Source organism: Telmatherina bonti (genome assembly GCF_933228915.1).
Source record: "Telmatherina bonti genome assembly, chromosome: 5".
In the NCBI taxonomy this organism is placed as follows: domain Eukaryota; kingdom Metazoa; phylum Chordata; class Actinopteri; order Atheriniformes; family Telmatherinidae; genus Telmatherina; species Telmatherina bonti.
In genome coordinates this window covers 27,833,576-27,848,994 of record NC_136623.1, presented here as the reverse complement: position 1 = coordinate 27,848,994, position 15,419 = coordinate 27,833,576, and the positions used below count along the sequence as shown (strand labels likewise).

Below are 15,419 nucleotides of genomic sequence, written 5' to 3'. Positions count from 1 at the left end.
TTGTTTTTCCTTCTTTAATGGGAAGGTATGAATAAATTGAGGACAACAGTATATGTTTGTGTGTGCGGTGTAGGCCTGAGTGAACACAATGAGTTTTCTTTCCTGTACTGTCCTAAAGTCACAGATAGAAAGAACAGGGTCCAAATCAGAAAAATTATACAAATTTCAATTATCATTTGGATTCTTTTGTTCACTTTGGTTTTGCCCAGAAAAGCTGTCTTAAGATGGGAATTCTCACTGAGCTATAAAGGAGTTATCCTAACAAATACAAATTACTTGTTGAGCAGTGACTTGGGAAGCCAAGAAGGCATGTGCTCACCAAACCAACAAGTGTCCTTGAGCAAGACAAGATCTACCGGTACCTGGACTCTTTTCTGTAGGTTATGCAAGACGTGCATGAAGAGGCAACACATTGTTTTCCTTCCTACTTTCAAAATTACGTAATAGTTAGTGATAGTCAGCATCTTTTGGTAACCAGCACAAAACTCATAACTGCAAGAGGTGTAAAATACACAGCAAGTCTCAGATGTCTTTAGACTAACTTAAATGAGCTGGGCAAAGCTAGATTACACGCCAAATTCTTCAGTGACTCAATATTTTATTTAGAGAGCCTGTACAAGGCTCCCGAGACATGGATTCAATTTTCTGGTACTGTAATACAGCAGACACATTTGATCGGTATATCACTGTAAACACATCAGCTCCCAGAAGTGGCTCTTGGTGACACTGCACATTAAATCTCAATCCTCTAGTTTGATAGCAGTAAACCCATGTAATCAGAAGATTACACCTGGGCTGTGTTTTCACTGCAGAATCTCCAACAAGCACCGCAGCTTACTTGTATTGATAACAGATCACCCACTGCCTCTGGACGGCTTGTTCAGTTTATTAAATGTGTTCAGTTTTTGTTCGCTGTTGATGACAGAGACCCATTGAATAACAGGCATTCAAACCTTTAGTCTCTGAGGCTGGTTTGTTGCTTCTGAATGAAACGGTGATGTCAATATCAATGTATTCACTATTCCAGTTGTGTTTAAAGTATGCAGTTAAAATCATCCATTATTTGTAGTTTAATTCGACCAAATTCATGATTTACATTTAAAGATGCAGTTCTAATCACTGTATATCCAGCTAAATCAAAACGACTATCATCCATTAAAGTTGAATTTATAATTAGCATGTTCATATAAAGCCAACAAAAACTGCTTGGCTAAGGGAACCGGTGATCCCACTGAATCGTCTGACTCAGTCCATCACGCTGAAGATTTGTCGGCTGGTGGGTGACAGAGGTGAAAAAAACTTCCTCTAAAAATGCTGCCTCTCCTGCAGGCTAAAGTTACTGTAAGACCTTTCAATAAAACTGTATAGGTAAATACTTATCATGAATATAAGTCAGCCCTTAAACTCTTTTTAATAAAAATGTCCTAAGTGTTGGCTTGCAGTGCAGCATGCAGTGGTAATTCGACTGAAAACTAGATATTTACATGAGTTGGACAGAATCCTTTTTGATCACTTCTTGTTGTTTTTATCAACCACTTAAAACTTATAAGTAGCTGGCACAGATGTGTTTTATTTGCTCGGTTGTTGGGACAATTGATAGAACTTACTGTATGTTGAAGTGGAAATGCAAAGTGGAAATGTGTTGAACAGAGCACAAAAAGACTGCATGCGATCAACAAGCAGCTTTCAGGACAGTTTCATGTCATTGAAAGGCAACTGAAAAAAAACCTTTGCATTCTTTGTCTGAATCAACTATAAAAGAAAAACATCCACTGAAGGGCATTAGGTGGGTTTTCTTAAATGAAAAAAGCACAAGTTGCATCTTAATGACTTCATAAACTCTTCAGCATGAGGCTAAACTTACATTTGAAGGTGTGATCTGCACTCCCGACATTACTGAGTGTATTACATTGAGTGCCTGATAATTGTCCATTTTTTGTGTTTTTGTCTGGGTGTGTGTCTAATAAATTAATAAATAACATCAAGATGTTAAATATGATCAAATTTAATACATTTTAGTGTTAATGACCCTGTATTAGACTTATCCCACCTGTCTAGAGTCCCCTTTAGCAGCCTGGAAAGACTCTGGTCCTAACAAAGCCCTGCACATACATGGACATACAGAATGCGTGGAACATTATAACCAAGTAGCTGGCATAGAGTACAGAAACATTTGTGCAGAATATGGACTTTAGACCCCTAAGTCTTAATGGGAAATGCCTCCCAAGGTGGTGGAGAATAAAAGGGTTAAGATCCTGTGGGACATCCACATTCACACTAACAAAATGGTTGTGGCCAACGAACCAGACATTGTCATCATGGATAAGCAGCAGAGGAAGACTGTAGTGGTCGATATGTCCATACCTAATGATGGAAATATCAGCAAACAAGAACATGAGAAACCGGTGTAATACCAAGCCCTCAAAGAAGAACTGGAGTCGGCGTGGAAGGTGAAAACAACAGCAATACTAGTTCTAATCGGAGGACTGGGGGCTGTGTCCCCCACCCTGGAGAAGTGGGTCCAACAGATACCTGGAGAAACATCAGACATCTCCATCCAAGAGAGCGGAGTCCTAGAAACAGCTAAGAAACTGCGTAGCATTACAGGACTCTGGTAGAGGAACTGAGCTTAAGATTAACAGCCACCCGGCCTGCCCAGACGAGATGGGAGGGAGAGGGTGGGTGAGGAGGAAAAAAAGTATGTATATCTTTTGTGGATAATCAAAAAACTGTAACCCCATAGTTTCAATGTAAGATATGAGTTGTAGAGCTCTTTGAACTTTTCTGGAATAAAATAAAAGCATTTCAGCAGGCTGCAGATAAAAAGTGTGTGTACATTCTCAGTAAGTGGAACTGTTTTGGTGTGGCCCTGATTAGATGAATGTGGAGTACAAACAAATGCCAGTTCATGCTTTATGTTGTGTGCATGTGCGCATGCTTGCATACATTTAGGAGGCTTTTATCACTGTGTATCTGTTTATCAGTGTTTTTCTAGATCCGTGTTTGTGGCAGGGAATAATGTGTGTACATTATGTATGTACCACAGCAATAGTTTGCATGTGTGTTTGCGTAGCCCTATTTTGGCTAAATTAGGGGTTTCTCATTAGCAAGGGTATAAATATTTGTGAGTGCAGGGCAGATCTTGCTGTGCAAGCAGCTTGCTGCCTTTGAACAACTGAAAAAGGGGGGAAAAAAAATCTGCTTATTAGCAAAACAGGGCATTATTCCAATTTTCTGGAAAAAGACAGACAGGCAGACAACAACAAAAGTTAAGAGTGAAATGTGTCAGAGATAAACCTGTCCTTTCCTTCTGAGCAAGCTCATATAGGAGATTTCATCTGGTGTGACTTTTTAGTGCGAATCATTTTAATTGCATTTACACCCAGCCACTCAAAAACATTTAGTTAGTCAAAGCTGCTGCTCTCTGAATGCTACCTGGCCTCTTGAAAGGGCACCAGTGCCTCTTATATTTGTCTTTTACATATACACAGCCTCACACATTTCTCAGTTATGTTCACATCTGACCCACACAGTAGACAGGACTGAGAACAAACATTTCACCATCAGACATCTCTTTCCAACTCCACCCAACGTGACCCAGTAAATTTAGGACACACAGTATTTCTGAAGGTAGAGATTAATGTGTGTGTGCTCAGACCTTTTGTCCATTGCTTTTTCCTGTAGGGCCCAGCCCAGATCCCAAGAGCCTCAGCAGTCTAACAGATACATCGCCCCCAAATTTATTGCAATAAAAGCGAATGAAGCTTGTTTTATTTGTCCCTTCATTTTTTTTAAACAATATGTATTAAATGTAGAGATTTAAGTTATTTTGGGTTGAGTAATACCTCTTATGCGCTGAGACATTTAGAACAGTGCAAGGAAAGAATGACCTCACATGCAACACTGCAGAATATTAATGGGGGTTTGTTGGAAGGTTGTAGATCTCATGTTGTAAACCAGATTCTTCAGCACTGAGTCGCACATATAAAGAATGCATAGTGTGCATGCATTTGATCCTTGTAAGACCATAAAATATGCACAGAAGTTATCACAAAACATGAACACAGTTCTATAAAAAAAAAAAAACAACTTGCATCATAAACAAGATGGAAAAACTGTACTGTTATGACACCAGTTGTTTTAATGCTCAGTGCCAAAACACGTTTTTATCGAGGGAGCTTTCATGAAATACGTGACCTGCCTTGATTTTGACCCATTTATTAGGTTTATGCAGCACTGCAAACAAAACGCAGGCACAGAAATTACCATTGCACTTGCTAACAAATTTCAGAATATTGCCTTATTGTTCCTTTATTTTTCTTTTCTGCCATTTCAAAATAGACAAAAACAACAACAAAAAACTTTTTTCACCCTTCGCCTTTTCCTTCCATCATTATTTTTCCCTCCTGAGTTACCTCTGTTATGTGTTTTTGTGTGTACAGGCTACGGCTTTGTAGACTTTGACAGCCCTGCAGCAGCCCAGAAGGCTGTGGCCTCGCTGAAAGCCAGTGGAGTCCAGGCACAGATGGCGAAGGTAAGCATCATGTTGGTTAATATTGTGTTGTTTTGCAGTTTTTGGCTTCCTGCTAGTTTTATTCATACTGAGAAAAGCAGGCTGTCGATACTATGCATATATATCTTGTCATCACATTGATGGCAATGGGGTAATCATAATCATTATAATGGCTGCTGGATTGACTGTATCAGTGTTGATGCACAGAATTACAACTGCAATTTTGATTCAGTCAAGTATTAGTTTATAAACTAGTGTTTTCATAATTAAATGATAAGAGGTCTCATTTAGCATACATACATTCATGAACAAAAAGTCCAAAGTGCTTGGTAGGTGCTGGTTCCAAAACATCCCTTCAGTTGACTCCTGCTGTAAAACGGTCCACTTCTCATAAGACAGAGTGATACATATTCCCACAGGCCATTTAGGTGTCTTCAGCAAGATTCACTTCTTATGTTTAGCTGTTGGCCCTGTTAAAAAAAGATGCTGTTGTTAAATAGATGCCAGATAAGTCTCAGATTTTAAGGCCAATAGAATCTTGTTCAAGTAGGCCAAGATGACCTACAACTAAATGTGGATCTTGAGGCTGTAAAACTGCAGTTTACAATCCAATGTCTGATGCCTTGGTGGCTGTGTCCTTCTCTGATAAACATAAGATCTTAGTAGGTGTCCAGTTACTGAAGGCCTGAATGTTTTATGTCCAAAAACAAATAAATAGGAGATATCAAGAATTATAGCCTCATAGATAAATACGCCATCATCCCTTTCTAAAGCTTCATTTGTGATGTTTAAAAAAGCTTTCTGTTGTTTAATCTGATACATTGCTCTACTTTACTTCAGTTTGTTTTATTTTTTTTTAAAAGGACAGTGCTTATTGATAACATAAAATGTCAATATGCAAGATCATAGCAAAGGTAATTTCAGCATATGGTCTATTTTAGCAAAGGACTGTGTATAATAGGGATGAACTGTTTTTGAAACCAAAATCACGACTAATGTTTAATATAATAATATGGCTGATGCCAATAGTTTAAATTTCCCTTTACCACAGAAACAATTGGTAGTTTCTTAAAAGGAATTGTTTTAAAATACTGGAGTCCCTTATTACACCATCTTTGGATCAGTACAAACTTTTTTCACATTTGTGTAAAAATAAATAGGTTTTGAGAGGAACTAGTTGAGGTGGCTCGGGCATCTGGTCAGGATGCCTCCTGGACACCTCCCCGGTGAGGTGTTCCGGACACGTCCCTGCAGGAGACCCCGGGAAGGAGACCCAGGACACGCTGGAGTGATTATATCTCTCGGCTGGCCTGGGAACCCCTCGGGATCCCCCCCGCAGACTTGGCTAATGTGGCTGGGGAGAGGGAAGTCTGGGCTTCCCTGCTTAGGCTGCTGCCCCCGCGACCCCAGATAAGAGGCGGAAAATGGCTGGATGGATAAATAAGTATCCCAACAAATGTTTTTGCCTTTTTAAGCACCAATCCAGGATAACCTTTCAGAGCTTACAAGGCCCAAAATGTTTCTCTCCCCATACTGAGAGAAATGTAAGCAAATCTAGTCATTTTCAGGACAAAGTCAAAGTGAAACAATCAGGACACATCAGACACACAGCAGCCACTAACTCAGCTAGCTGAATATCTGCCAGTAATCAGTATTGCTGTGCATTCCTGATCAATAAACTCATCTTTCTTTTCCTTTTTTCACACATCCAGATGCTTGCTGAAAAAGTTCACTTCATTATTGTTGACTACAAACAAAGTTTGCCTGTGCAGTTTATCTTTCCCAGTATCTTTTGTTAAAATTTGAAACAGAATTATTTATTATTGGATTTTTTTTTTTTTTTTTTTTACATGTTTTGCTTCAGTCTCTTCAAACACTGACTGAATGATTTTGGGTGGCTTCTATGGCTGGGTCGGCAAAGGATGATATGAAGTGACAAGCTCTCGCCGCCTTTATGATAGTGAGTGTAGTTCGAAGCATCATGTTGGGAAATGGGACATGATTTGTACATCTAGCAATGATATGATGTTTCAACCACTTTTGACCAGAAGTGTTGGCAGGAAATAACTGACTTATGCCCATAAATGAATTTGATTGTACGCATATTAAAATACAGATGTTAGTGGGCGTTAGTGGTGTTGGCAAGTGTGCATGGGACTTAAGAGAAAGTATGTAGTTAACTCAGGAGTTTGTGTGTATTTGTGTTTGCATATGTGGGCAACATTTCTTTACCATATGACGTGGACCTAAGTAACACAATCACTTCTACAAGCCTGTGAGAGAAAGACAGAACGACACAAAATAACCTGCCTTGTTTTGTGATTCATTAAAGCCGAATCACTGCATACTTCCTTTCATAAATGAGAGAGGAGTGCAATTAAAATAGGCCAGTTTTCAGACAGCAGGAGCAGCCCGTTAAATTAAACAGAAGCAAGCCTCTGAGCAACCTTTGCCTTGCTCTTCTATTAAACCTCTCTTCATTAGGCCTCCATCTCTTATTTTGCTCCTATAACAGCTTGGCGGTGGAGAAATTAGTAGCTGGTATTATAGAGGGAAGAACCCTCGACTCCTAGGAGATTGAGTTTTCTAGAGATATGGAATAGAGGGCAAGGAGTCAATTCCAAATGAAATTACACATGCCCCTAACTGTGTCATGAACTAATTATGCAGAGAGCTGCTGATTTCTCACCTAACTCCACAGAATCACAGTTTTATGAGTGAGACATTTTCGAAAACCATTATGTGAATTTTTAATTAGATGTGCAGCTTATTTGGAGTTTGACTACATCTTGGTTTTTATTAGATTGAGAACATTTATTTCAGAGAACTGAAAACATTCATTTCTCTACACAACAACAACTACACAACCATCTTTTTATGTTCACTGGAACAAAAAGCTTGTATTTATTTACACAATCCAAATATGGAGTTTTTTTTGTTGTTGTTTTTTTTTTTTACTGCAGACAGCAGGGACAGAGGGAACTACGAGATTAGCCTTTGACATGGAAAGTTAAGATGTAAAATTAAAAAAAAAGACCAGTTTTGGTTATATTGGAAGGCATCAAAAGGGAAAGTACTCTATTTATCTGAGGTCAATCACCACCATTCTGTAGACAAGTGGTTGGTTTCTTTAAACATCATAAACATGAGAACAGATTCAGAATATCCTGCATACTATCATATAAAGCATTTGTACACTCTTTGGTTTAAACTCCCGCTGCAGATGGAGTGGTCTTACTCTGTTTGGCACAAATTTCCATCAGGAGTTTCTTGGCAGAATGACAATGAAAAAGAAACATCAATGCACAGTCACATTCAAGCTTGGCTGATGGGGTTACACCAAGATGTCCAGATTTTACTGAAGTTACTTTTTGGTTTTCTTTGTTGAAGTATAAATCTTGACTCCTACCTGACATTCTGAGCGCTTCGAAGAAAACGTTATATATATTTTTTCCAACAGTGTTCATCTAGGCATGGTATTAACCCTTTAGCACTCCTGCAATCTTGCAGGAACACCCAAAGCATCCTGCACACAACTTAATGAAAAGCCAAAGGATTTATGCATTCAGTGGTTGTTCATGTGCAATTCCTTTGCAAACTCATTCAGGCTGTGACTTTCTGGCTGGACAAAGAAAATGACTTATTTATGTACATAAGATTAAAAAAAACTCAAAAACTAGGTTTGCTTTAGACTTTTGGGGCTGTTGTATGTTACCTTGTGAGAGGAGAAAACAAAGTGAATTGCTGGGATTGACCCGGGCTTCCCACAATCCTTTACTGGACTAAGCAACATAGAAAATGAATTAATTAATGAATGAACAAATAAAAATGAAGTGAATCTTTCTCAATTAATCTAAAACATAAAACGGGAAAACCTTGAAACGATCCAGTCCTTGAAACTGTCATTTGCAAACATGAATTCCTCAAAATTTTTTAGCAGTGTTCTTAGTTTGTAATCTGTGACCGCAGTTTGTGATTTAGTTTGCTTAACAAACATTCTTCATGGTTAAGTGCATAAATATTTGATGAACAGGTGCTTAAGTCCTGGAATTTTATACAGTTTTATGCCAAAACTATGTAATATTGTTTTGCATTTAATTAGGCCCACAGAGATATGCTGATGTGAAACCACTTTCTTTAAGTTTCCTGTGGAGTTTGCTGACAAAAGATTTTTGGCTTAACAGCAACAGAGGCAATAAAATAGTGAATGGAAAACAGGGTGGGGAGGAAGGGGTGGGCTTGACAGACACAGCGGCCCTGGCAAACCTCCACATGAGTGGTGCACCCCGTAGCAGCTACAGAATAGAGGTGCACCTTAGGTTTTACAGACAGCGATAAATTATGTTTATCTAGAATGTGTTGTACTTCAAACACAGGAAATAGGGAAAAGAAAGTTCTCCAATTTAAACAGCTGTGTGAACACTACAGTATAAAGTAGATTTGTGAGTTTATGAGGTGCAACTGGAGGCAAAGACTGCTGATTTGTGAGCATAGGTTGCAAAAACAAGGGCACAAACCTTCCACAGTGCCGTTTATAAGAGGAAACAGTGAATTTTCTCTTGGCAGTCTCCTTTTCTTTCCCCTGGCTTGAGTGGTGCTTCTACATATCTAATCGTTTTTTGTTTTTTTTCTTATTTACACTTAAAAAAGTACTGTTCAAATCAGTCTGACAAAAAGAAAAAGTGAACAAATTTTATTTAAAAGACAAACGAGATAATGAATACATGAATACAAACTTATTTGAGCTTCTTTGTGAAGAGTGTAGGACTATGAAGATATCACATCTTGAAGTTCTGCCATACACTAATTGTTCAAAATCCAAAACAATAGTGGCTTTAGGCAAGACTGAAGGTGTTGAGTGGATGTCAGAAAATGTGTCAGAAAGGAGGAGCCGGCAGCTGTGCAAAGACAAATCACGAGATTTAAGATGAACAGAAATACAGGATTTTTGACATGCAAGGATTTCAGATGCAGTGGCAGAACCAGACACGATCATCATGGATCATATGAGGTATGTGGAGGATCAGCGTCGTCTGAGAGGCTAAATAAAGGGATGTTTAGTTCCCAGTCTAAGCAGGCTTAAAATTCATCTGTCAGCCTCAGAGTTAACCATGATTAGAGTAACTTCCTGACATCACCAATGAATTAATTAGAGCTGAGCTGAAGCAGGATTACACTGCTGGTATGTGTGTGTGTGTGTGTGTGTGTGTGTGTGTAACAGCGTTCAGGGTGAGAAAACATCATCCCTTAAATACAGCTTGTGCTAACAACTTATTTCTGGCAGATTCATGATTTTTGTTGTGAAGTAACCAGACAAGACAACAATATGGCAGGAGAAGATTAGGGAAGGAAAAAAGGTGGACTGTGTGAATCTGTGTCTTCACAAACTTGTTTCCTCAATCTCTTTGGTAATTACTGTTGACCTAAGAGATGATTACTGCTACAGCTGTAAGATATATATAAATATATATATATATATATATATATATATATATATATATATATATACATATATATATATATATATATATATATATATATAAAATCTCCCTGTCTGATTCTCATTTTCTGTCTTTTTAGGCATATGTGTGTCAAATCATCGTTTGTCATACCATAGGCTTAAACTCCTTCCACTCAGACAACGCAACAGCTTCATTCGATTCTCAGTTAATGCACGCCGTGAAACTAATTCTCTGTCTGTTCCCAATGCGTCTCCTGGCTTTAATGTTGCGTTTTGTCAAAGAACAAAACAGGGAATGTGTCTGAGTTTGGGTGAAACGAATGTGAAACCTTGTAAAACAAATATGGGTGAAACGCTCAGTAGTGTAAAAATATTGTGTGTTAAAATTCAAATCGCTGCATAATATCACTTGAAAACACAAAAGCATCAACTCTGCATGGTAGCATTGGTGTGTGTGGGTGTGTGCGTTATGTGCCTCTGTGTGTGAGAGAGGGAGTGTGTGCAATAACAGTGCCACAGGACCAAGGTCACTATGTTAATTAGAGAGATGGTAACACTGGCAGTGACACTTCACACCTCCCTCCCTGGTTGTCTTCCTGTCTTTTCCCCTCCACTTTGTCCTTGGCACCTCCTGTTTGTCTCCCCGCTTCTCTGCACCTCTTTTCTTGTAACTTCCTCTACTTCCTCTTTTTTTCTGGCCTAATTTGACTGACCCCCCACCCTGCAACCTCCCTTCTCTTCCCTGTTTTTTCCTTCACTTTCTCTTTATACCTGTGTGTGTGTGTGTGTGTGTGTGTGTGTGTGTGTGTGTGTGTGTGTGTGTGTGTGTGTGTGTGTGTGTGTGTGTGTTGTGTGTGTGTGTTGTGTTTTTTGCAGCAGGTGCTTTCAGAGTCATTAGTTACAGGCTTGAGTGAAGACACAAAGTGATGGGTAGAGGGAGGAAGGGGGGAGGGTGAGACACCGTGTGGGTTCATGGAGGAGAGTGTGATGAGAGCACATGCTTATAGAGCGAGGCAGTGTCGGGTGTTAATACCTTACAGTCATGACGACGCTGAGCCCAGCCTGTATTTATTACTTCTTATTTTCTTTCATTTCTTGTTTGCGGGGATTTCCCAGAGGATCAAGTTGAACTGTAGAAGCAACGGAGTCTGTTTCAAGTGATGTCAGGTGGGGAGCATAGAAATGAAGGTTGAGTTTATCATATTTAATATAATTGCCTCTTGTGCTTTGTTATTTACCAAAATGGAGAAACAGCATATTTAATGAATTTACAGTTCAGTGAAAGTGTGTTTTAATTTAGGCACAAACCTGAAAATTACTTTTAGATCCAGCTTATATCCATCCATCCATCTTCTGCCGCTTATCCGGAGTCGGGTCGCGGGGGCAGCAGCCTAAGCAGGGAAGCCCAGACTTCCCTCTCCCCAGCCACATTTGCCAACTCTGCGGGGGGGTCCCGAGGTGTTCCCAGGCCAGCCGAGAGATATAATCCCTCCAGCGTGTCCTGGGTCTTCCCCGGGGTCTCCTCCCAGAGGGACGTGCCTGGAACACCTCACCAGGGAGGCGTCCAGGAGGCATCCTGACCAGATGCCCGAGCCACCTCAACTGGTTCCTCTCGATGCGAAGGAGCAGCGGCTCTACTCTGAGCCCCTCCCGGATGACCGAGCTCCTCACCCTATCTCTAAGGGTGAGCCCGGCCACCCTGCGGAGGAAACCCATTTCAGCCACCTGTATACGAGATCTCGTTCTTTCGGTCACGACCCACAGCTCATGACCATAGGTGAGGGTAGGAACGTAGATCGACTGGTAAATCGAGAGCTCCAGCTTATAATGAACTGAAAATACAATTACACCATGACATCAAGTTCTTGAGATTTTTTTTTCTTCTTTTTTTTGTAGTGGTGGGGAGAGGGGGTGTTACTTCCAGCACTAATCAGTGTTTTCCATGTGTCACATCAACAATAACCACAACATATCCTTTTTTTTTCATTTTTTACATAATTTATTGTGTTAAACATAATTTATACTGGCAACTAAGTCACCGTAAAGCGGCTAGAAGAGCCACGTTTTCACTCTGTCATTGTTCACATTGTTGTGGGGGTCCTTTTAGCTGCCTCGCTGTGGAGAATTTCATCTCATGGACAGACTCCAATTCTTGTGTCTGATTGAGGCTGGTGACACCAATTCTTTTTGGCGCACTCTTGAAGCTTGAGGGTTATTCCAACCTCCAAAGAGGACCAGTTTTTGTGCTGCTATGTTAAAGCCAATGATCAACAGATAAGGACAATTCAGTAAAGGGAGATTAGTTAAAAGGATGGGACAGTTTTTACTGGCAATGAAACACAGATCACCAGTGCTGGAGTGGTGACATCAGGGGACTCATGTAGACTCCTGTTGAAGTCTATAACCTGGTGGTGGGTGAACAGTTTGCAGGGATCAAGAAGAAGATGTGAAGCAGGTTGTCTGTGTACTGTTCTCTGTTTTCTTAGTCTGACATCTTGCTTTGGATGAAGATGTTGTACTTTGTTTTGTTCAATCTCGTGTTTTGCAAAAATAAAGGAACTGTAAACATTTTGCATAAATATTACCCCTTTGGATAATTTTTGTGGGACTCTTACTTTATCAGAACAACTATTTTATTATGTTTTTTAGTTCAAGCGAAAACTCTGCGCCTTAGAGAAGCCATCATGTGAAGTGTTAAAGGAGCAAGAATGAAACCACCACATATACCTACCAATGTTGCCAGATCCATTACCGAAGAAAGCAGTTGCTCAGACAGAGCTACATTTTTGCTGTTTTGGTTTTTTACTAAGCATTTGAACATTAACATATTTGCAGTTCAGTCAAGTTCTTATAGAAGCAAACAGGCCAGGACTTGTAAGTTGGATTGGTGTCAGTGGTTTAACTAAACATATTTTCATCAGGGTAACACGGTTTCTCTGTGGGTCCCAATGAAGTTTTTTTCTCCTTTACTTGGTATTAGTAAAATATAAGCAAAAAATGACTTGGTTGTAGTTTAACTAATAGGTTTTGCATGAGGCATAGCCCTTAAAAACCTCCTGCACCCAAAGTTGAGAGGGGCTGAGCTCTTTTGGCTGAGAAAAGACATAAATAGCAGCGTTTCAGTCTGATGTCTCCCAAAGTAAAGTCTGTCTTTCGCCCTTGCTTCCTATATTTCTACCTTGTGATAAGTGACAGACTTTTTCCATCCCTGGATGTTGTTTATTCACATGAACAGTGTTTGTGACATTTCAACCTTGTGCGCATGTGTCTGTGCACTTTGGAGATGGAGACCAAAATCTGACTGCACACTGTCTCATGGGGACTTCCTGTAAACAAGGGGATGCCAGTGGCGTTCATGTCAGAGTTAGAAATGTTGTTTCTAAGCATTCTTTTAGCTATGATGGGTAAGATTAGCATTAGGAGGATGTGAGTGTGTGTGTGTGTGTGTGTGTGTGTGTGTGTGTGTGTGTGTGTGTGTGTGTGTGTGTGTGTGTGTGTGTGTGTGTGTGTGTGTGTGTGTGTGTGTGTGTGTGTGCATGTGTGTGTGTGTGTGAGAAAGCTGAGGTTAGGAAGGAGACAAAAGCATCAAATGAAATGTGAAATAAAAATGAGAGCAGATAAGAGACAGGAAGACATGAGTGTTTCTGTCTCTTGCATCCTCATGTTGATCATCCTCTCAACTGTTTGTTTTGTTTTTTCAGATTCTCTCATCTGTTTCTTTTGGTAAACTGTTGTGTCTGTTTACACCATACTTTGTTTTCTTCTTTCACCCAATGGTTTGAATGTGGCTTGAATTTTCTCTTGAACTTGTATTTTGTTTTTGTTTTTTTCTTTTATCTCTGTGTTTTTCAGCCACAAGCATTGCACATAAACTCTTCAGTCCTCACAAAAGCCTGCATTGATAAAACACTATTTTGAAATTACTCAGCTTCATAAGAAACTGACAGAAAACCTCTTTTTATAGCAGGAAGGACATGTAGAAATTTGGCAGTGGTCGTAATTTTAAATGGTCTGAACTCTACTGACAGATCATCTGAAACAGTTCACATGGGGGTGTTGTTACAGTCATCAAAACTGGATATATTTGGAAGCGCCACTTCTGTTATGCTGTTGACAAAGTTCATTCATTTATTATCCTAACCGTTTAGTCCAATTAAGGGTTGTGGAGAAGCTGGAGCCTATCCCAGCAGTTTTTGGGCGAAAGGCAGGGTACACCCTGGACAGCTTGCCAGTCCATCGCAGGGCCACAGAGAGACAAACAACCACTCACAATCCCTCCTATGGGCAATTTAAAGTAACCAATTAACCTAACATGCATGTCTTTGGATGGTGCGAGGAAGCCAGAGTACCCATGCATACATGGGGAGAACATGCAAACTCCACACAGAAAGGCCACTGTTCAAGCCCCGCCCCAGCCAGGGATTAAACCAGCAGCCTTCTTGCTGGGAGGCCACAGTTTTTACCACTATGCAACCGTGCAGTCCTGTTGACAAAGTTGTTTATTAAAAAATGTTAAATCATTAAGTTGATGATTTTTTTTTTTCCATATAAATTTCCAGAACAGGATACTGAGTAAATGCCATGAAGTCCCATAAGACTGTCTGCGAATGTTGCACTGCAAAAGCTACAAATGTTGATACAAGATGTTTTATTACCCTTAAACAAAACCACACAGGCCGGACTGAGAGTTGTTGCAGCTAAAGCTGTCAGCATTTTAGACTTGGGAAGAGCTCACTTTGTTTTTCAAAGCAAAAAGTGTAAGCTAACAACTGAGCTGATCAGTCAGTTAAGTATAATTACTCCTGCTCCTTTACATAACGCAGTGGCTCGCAGAAGATTTTATCTTTTGTTTTTGCTCTTTTCTTTGCTCCCATGTGAAGATATGAAGAAAGCAGTCCACAGCTTTGTGTGTGTCTTAGTTGCTATTGTAGACAGCAATTCATTGGATATCAATAGTTATAATGATATAACTATAGAAATACAATAGATATGGTTCTGTGATTGGAGTAACTCTGGAGCCGCTGGAGCTGATTGTCTAAAGAAGAATGCTGGACAAGCTGATGAAGACGATGGAGGATTCTTTACACCCTCTCCACAACACAGTGATGAAACAACAAAGTGTGTTCAGTGAGAGGCTTCTTCAGGTCCGATGCAAGACTGAAAGATACAGAAGATCATTCCTGCCAGCAGCCATCAGCCTCCGGAACAAGACCTCCTCAAATTAATTACCATATACTACAATATTGAATTTCCCTTTGGGGATTAATAAAGTATTTTTCATATTAAGTCATCAATATTATGCAGCTGTAAACGAGTCTTTACAAATAATTTCTATTTACAAATTAAGTTTTGTCATCCTGCAAAAAGAATCTGTCCAGAAAAATCATCGGGCAACCTGTGAAAAGTGCGATAAATGCACAATATTATTCATTTATGCATTAGATA

General features: G+C 39.7%; 1 protein-coding gene across 2 annotated transcripts in view; it reads left to right on the top strand.

The window, feature by feature from the left end:
• Positions 1-15,419, top strand: part of LOC306756526 (RNA-binding motif, single-stranded-interacting protein 3-like) — a 143,580-nt gene that overhangs the window by 62,292 nt on the left and 65,869 nt on the right. For both annotated transcript variants that reach the window (XM_079241282.1, XM_079241281.1), the window contains one exon: positions 4,443-4,534. In XM_079241282.1, the coding sequence (XP_079097408.1) occupies positions 4,443-4,534 (92 nt within the window). The remainder of the gene's footprint in view (positions 1-4,442; positions 4,535-15,419) is intronic.